The following is a 6,078-nucleotide window of genomic DNA, read 5'->3' on the forward strand; positions in this document are numbered from 1 at the left end:
TAGACCTACTAGTAGTCCACCATCATAGGAAGAAGAAAACAAACACACTCCCAATGAAGCTATCTGAGCAGCTGTGTGAGAGAAAAAGTGAAATGGAGGCCGATGCTTAACAGACTTTTAACTACTTTTTGTGTGATTTGAAAGTGTCCCAACTAACTGCACCCCACAGGTATGTCACCGCCTCAGACAGCGGAGCCGACGTCCCGAAATGGTGCGCGTGGCTCCCCGGCTGAAGAGAAGAATAAACTCCCCTCACGTACCCGGGGACGACTATCCCAAAAGTAGGAACCGCCGCCTTTCCCCACCCCCCCTCTCTCCCTCCGACACGTTTCTCCTTCTTCACGGCTGCCCCTCTCTTCCTTACACGCCTCGCCAAGCACCTTCCCCAGAAACTTAAGGCCCAACTCGCCCCTAAGTAAAGCCTTGTGTTTCAACTTAGCGTTGTCTCCTCCTCGGACCGGAACCGTGGAGATGCAAACGTCCCCCGATATTTCACACATTTTTTTCCTGCGAGGAGGGATATTTTTTTGGAGAAGGGGGAGGGAGGCATATTAACGCGTATTAACGAGCCCACTTCTTCCCCACCATTTTGGCCCGACCCGCAAAGGTGGGTTCTTCTTCTCCTTCCTCCCCCACTCCCAGTCTGCCCTCTCACCCCCCCACCCCACCAACGGCCCCTACATGTGAGCGCCCATAGATCCCTTCGGCCGCCGCCTCCCCCCCCCCGTCCCCACCACCCAAGGCGTCCCGGGGGGGGGGGGGCTCTTCTCCCTCCTTACCCGCGCGCCGCCTCGAGGCTCTTGATGAGCTTCTTGATCTTCCAGATCTCCACGTTCCTGTCGGCAGCGCTGGGATCGTCCGCCATCTTCTCCCTCCTCCTCCTCCTCTTCCTCCTCCTCCTCCACCGCCCCTCCTGCGGGTGGAATCGAGCCGCCGAGCCGCCACGAGGAAAAAAAGGATCGAGAGGGATTCAGGGAGGGTGGAAAGGTGGAGAGTGGGGAGAAGGAGGAAGCAAGGAGCCGTTAAATCCTAAAAGCCCGAAGCCAGCCGGGCTCCTTCGGTTCCCACCAGCCGAATAGAGCGGCGGCGGTGACCACCGCCACGGCCCGCCCCGCTCCCACTGGCGAGGCGACTCTCCCGCTCCGGACGCGCGCGCTCACCTCAGGCCTCGCCGCCGCCCCCTCTTTTCCTTCCTACTCCGGACTGCAAAGAAGGGCTCCTCGCGACGGCGCTTGTGACGTCGTTCGCCGGCTTCTTCCTTCCTTTCCTTTCCCCTCCGCCTCTCCTGCTCTTCCCCCTCCCTCCCGCTTCTCCTCCGCGCTGCATGTGTTGCAATCGCCTCACATGGGGTTTCTGACATAATTTCCGGTCCCGCACCAATCTCTCTCTCTCTGTCTCGTTTTTTTTTTTAAAGGAAACGAGGGCCTGCCAGGAGGGGGTGGCTTTTCAGCTTTCCGCCACTTCTCCGTCTGTCATTGGCTATGTGCCTTCCGAGGTTTTCTCTTCATTGGGTGGATTATGCCCACGACGGCAAGGAGCCCTCCCCCCCACCTCATATTAGGCTGTATGCCGGGAAGCGTAGTTTTCGGGGGGGGGTTTCTTTTTTTTGGAAGGACAGTTAAGCAGTTCTCGCGTGTTCTACCTACGCGGCGTCATTCGCGCCCGAATGCGTGTTCTTTAAAGGGAACGCGCACGCCTTTTTTGGGAATGTGCGAAGCTTATGAGTCAAAACTTTCCACAGCGCGCGGCGTTTGCACGAATGTGTGTCTGTAATTGACAAAGGCTGCCTTTGCAGCTATAGATATCCTGAATTGGCTTAAGCATAAGAACGAAGGCAAACGTAAGAGCTTGGGTGCTGGCACGTTCCTGCTTGTAAGTTTTCCCTTTTTAAGTTTTACAACAAATTAAACCAGGACACCAGATTTGGGGTGTAAAAATATGTGTACTTGGACAGTGTTTCCCAACCTTGGCAACTTGAAGATATTTGGACTTCAACTTCCAGAATTCCCCAGCCAGCAAACGCTGGCTGGGGAATTCTGGGAGTAAAAGTCCAGATATCTTCAAGTTGCCAAGGTTGGGAAACACTGTACTAGGACTTAATAGCAGCAAAAATCCTGGTGATGGATTTTGGAGGGACAGCTGTTACTCATTTCAGTTGTTCGAGGTAATGGAGATGCTAATTCAGGCAATCCCAGGTTAGCCATAGACATTATGAGAACCCAAACTAGACGATTACTTTATGATGTAGCTTTAGAAAGAGCAGTTATTGAATTTTCAGTCGTTCTGTAATATTTTTTCTGATTACATAATTGAACATATACGATTTGATTGGAGAAAACTATTAGTTCTTGACTTACAATTTTCTGTGTAGGATAACTGTTTAAAGTTACACCAGCATTGGAAAAAAGTGACTTGACTGCTTTAAGCTGGTTGGTATTTATGACCATTGCAGTGTCTCAGAATCATGTGATCACCCTTTGCAACCTTCTGACAACCTAAGTCAATGGAGAAGCCAGATTCATTTTACATCTGGGTTACTAACTTAACACTGCAATGACCCAAGAATGGTGGCAAGAAAAGTCGTAAAATGGGGCAAAATTTACTTAAGGACTATCTTGCTTAGCAACACATTTTTGGCTTAATTGTGGCTGTATGTTGAGAACTACCAGTACATAATCACTCAATTAGTAAAATGAGAACTATATGCTGACTCTGTAAACTACTTAGAGTGGTCATTAAAGCACTGTGAAGCAGCATATAGAATAAAAAGAATTTTAAAAATATAAAAATAGACCTATAAAGCCCTTCATGGCATCGAACCAGAATATCTCCAGGACTGCCTTCTGCTGCACGAATCCCAGCGACCAGTTAGATCCCATAGAGTTGGCCTTCTCCGGGTCCCGTCGACTAAACAATGTCGGCTGGTGGGACCCAGGGGAAGAGCCTTCTCTGTGGCGGCCCCGACCCTCTGGAATCAGCTGCCCCCAGAGATTAGGATTGTCCCCACCCTCCTTGCCTTTCATAAACTTCTTAAGATCCACCTCTGCCCTCAGGCATGGGGGAATTGAGACATCTTCCCCAGGCCTATATAATTTGTGTATGGTATGTTGTGTGTATGTTTTTTAATTATGGGTTTTTTAGTTTTTTAATATTAGATTTGTATATTACACTGTGTTCTACTATTTATTTATTTATTTATTTATTTATTTATTATTTAGGTTTGTATGCCGCCCCTCTCCGCGAACTCGGGGCGGCTCACAACAAAGCATAAACAAATCGTACAAATCCAAATAGATTCAAATAAATGTAAATATTTAAAAAAAGTTTTAAAAAAAGAACCCCAATATACTAACAAACACACACACAAACATACCAAAACATAAATTGTACATGCCCGGGGGAGATGTTTCAGTTCCCCCATGCCTGACGGCAAAGGTGGGTTTTAAGAACTTTACGGAAGGCAGGGAGAGTAGGGGCAGTTCTAATCTCTGGGGGGAGTTGGTTCCAGAGAATCGGGGCCGCCACAGAGAAGGCTCTTCCCCTGGGGCCCGCCAACCGACATTGTTTAGTTGACGGGACCCGGAGAAGGCCCACTCTGTGGGACCTAATCGGTCACTGGGATTCGTGCGGCAGGAGGCGGTCTCGGAGGTATTCTGGTCCAATGCCATGAAGGGCTGTAAAGGTCATAACCAACACTTTGAATTGTGACCGGAAATTGATCGGCAATCAATGCAGACTGCGGAGTGATGGCGAAACATGGGCATACCTAGGTAAGCCCATGACTGCTCTCGCAGCTGCATTCTGCACGATCTGAAGTTTCCGAACACTTTTCAAAGGTAGCCCCATGTAGAGAGCGTTACAGTAGTCGAACCTCGAGGTGATGAGGGCATGAGTGACTGTGAGCAGTGACTCCCGGTCCAAATAGGGCCGCAACTGGTGCACCAGGCGAACCTGGGCAAACGCCCCCCTCGCCACAGCTGAAAGGTGGTTTTCTAATGTGAGCTGTGGATCGAGGATGCCCAAGTTGCGGACCCTCTCCGAGGGGGTCAATAGTTCCCCCCCAGGGTGATGGACGGACAGATGGAATTGTCCTTGGGAGGCAGGACCCACAGCCACTCCGTCTTATCCGGGTTGAGTTTGAGTCTGTTGACACCCATCCAGTCCCCAACAGTCTCCAGACACCGGCACATCACTTCCACTGCTTCGTTGACTGGACATGGGGTGGAGATGTAAAGCTGGGTATCATCAGCATACTGATGATACCTCACCCCATGCCCTCGGATGATCTCACCCAGCGGTTTCATGTAGATGTTAAATAGCAGGGGGGAGAGGACCGACCCCTGAGGCACCCCACAAGGGAGAGACCTCAGAGTCGACCTCTGACCCTCCACTAACACCGTCTGTGACCGGCCGGAGAGGTAGGAGGAGAACCACTGAAGAACAGTGCCCCCCACTCCCAACCCCTCCAGCCGGTGCAGAAGGATACCATGGTCGATGGTATCGAAAGCCGCTGAGAGGTCAAGGAGCACCAGGACAGAGGATAAACCCCTGTCCCGGGCCCGCCGGAGAGCATCCATCTACGCGACCAAAGCAGTTTCCATGCTGTAACCGGGTCTGAAACCCGACTGCTGGGGACCTAGAGCCGCCCCAAGTCTACGGAAAGGGGCAGCATACAAATTTAATAAATAATAATAATAGAATAGAATAGAATTTTATTGCCCAAGTGTGATTGGACATGGACACAGAAAGAATTTGTCTTTGGTGCATATGCTCTCAGAGTACATAAAAGAAAAACATACATTTGTCAAGAATCATGTGGTTCAACACTTAATGATTGTCATAGGGGTCAAATAAGCAATGAAGAAACAATCAACATTAATAAAAATCCTAGGATACAAGCAACAAGTTACAGTCATACATGGGAGGAAAAGGTGCTATATCATATCACACCTGAAGCTCATTCACAATCCTGATTTCCACCATCAGCTTTCCAACACTTGATCTTGGAAAGACAATAAATAGAATAGTCTAAGGGGTTTGGCTTTAGAATTGGATCTTTATGGGATGTGTTACTCAATTCCATTAATACTTACCATAAATATAACAATTTCTTATTAATTCTTTGTTCAGTTTTGTATTTCCAACAATATCCAAACAACTGCTTTTCAGTAACTCTTAAATAAGACATGTGATACTCTTCACCTGAATATCTCTCCAGCATCTGGCCCAAAATGTCCTTTGCTGTCCTTTTCCCCTTTTAATTTATATTTAAACGGGGGGGGGGATCTAAATTGAGAAGATACAAATGATCTGCATACTGTAGGATTTTCTAGCTAAGATGGCATCACTTACCCAGTTTCAATTTAGCTACTAAGGATAATAGATGTAGCATGAATTTATATAAGATTTTATAAGATAAAGGACAGATCATCATGGAGAAAATCTATAAGGTCGTTAAAAGTTGACACCAGCTTGAAGGCAAATAACTGTTGGATTATCCATCTAATGCAATGGACTTCAAATGAGATACCTAAAAACCTCTTCTCAATACAAAAAATCAGTGTGGCGCCCAGTAATACTGTAAATACAATACATACTTCTCTCCTTTAAAGCAAATGAAGTTCTTACAATTTTGCTGTAATCATGAGTAAACTGTCATGTTCAATTCCTCAATTCCACTATACATCTGTCATAGAATGGAGCTGAAATACTATACTAAGATTTTTGAACTAAGCATTAAAATAGGATGCTTGCTACTATTCCAGTAGCCATCTGTACATTTAGACTGACGGAGTTTTGAGTTAAATTCTTCTGTCTCTATAGTAGTGTGTGACAGAACGATAGGGCAGCGATGAGCTTCCAAAAGGGAAGCTGAAGAGCCCAATGTTCTACCTTGGATCTTCAAATGCCTTTCTTCAGGGAAAGGCGTAATATTTGCAAATATGACGCAATCTAATCCAGTCACTCTTAAAAGCATACATTAGATATATGCTTTTAAGAGTGACTGGATTAGATTGTATCATATTTGCAAATATTACGGCTTTCCCTGGAGAAAGGCATTTGAAGTAACAATAGCCC

At 47.2% G+C, this 6,078-nt stretch overlaps 1 protein-coding gene across 2 annotated transcripts in view; it reads right to left on the reverse strand.

Moving 5' to 3' along the window:
• Positions 1–1,393, reverse strand: part of ETF1 (eukaryotic translation termination factor 1) — a 34,888-nt gene extending 33,495 nt beyond the window's left edge. Inside the window, exons 1-2 of one of the 2 annotated variants that reach the window (XM_070732723.1) lie at positions 1,161–1,393; positions 780–913 (exon numbers count right to left, since the gene is read on the reverse strand). In XM_070732723.1, coding sequence (XP_070588824.1) covers positions 780–865 — 86 coding nt within the window. In that variant the 5' untranslated portion in view covers positions 866–913; positions 1,161–1,393. The remainder of the gene's footprint in view (positions 1–779; positions 914–1,160) is intronic. The other variant, XM_070732725.1, reaches the window with a different exon arrangement.
• Positions 1,394–6,078: the final 4,685 nt, after the last annotated feature.

The sequence above is a fragment of the Erythrolamprus reginae genome, chromosome 1, assembly GCF_031021105.1.
Source record: "Erythrolamprus reginae isolate rEryReg1 chromosome 1, rEryReg1.hap1, whole genome shotgun sequence".
Taxonomy (NCBI): domain Eukaryota; kingdom Metazoa; phylum Chordata; class Lepidosauria; order Squamata; family Dipsadidae; genus Erythrolamprus; species Erythrolamprus reginae.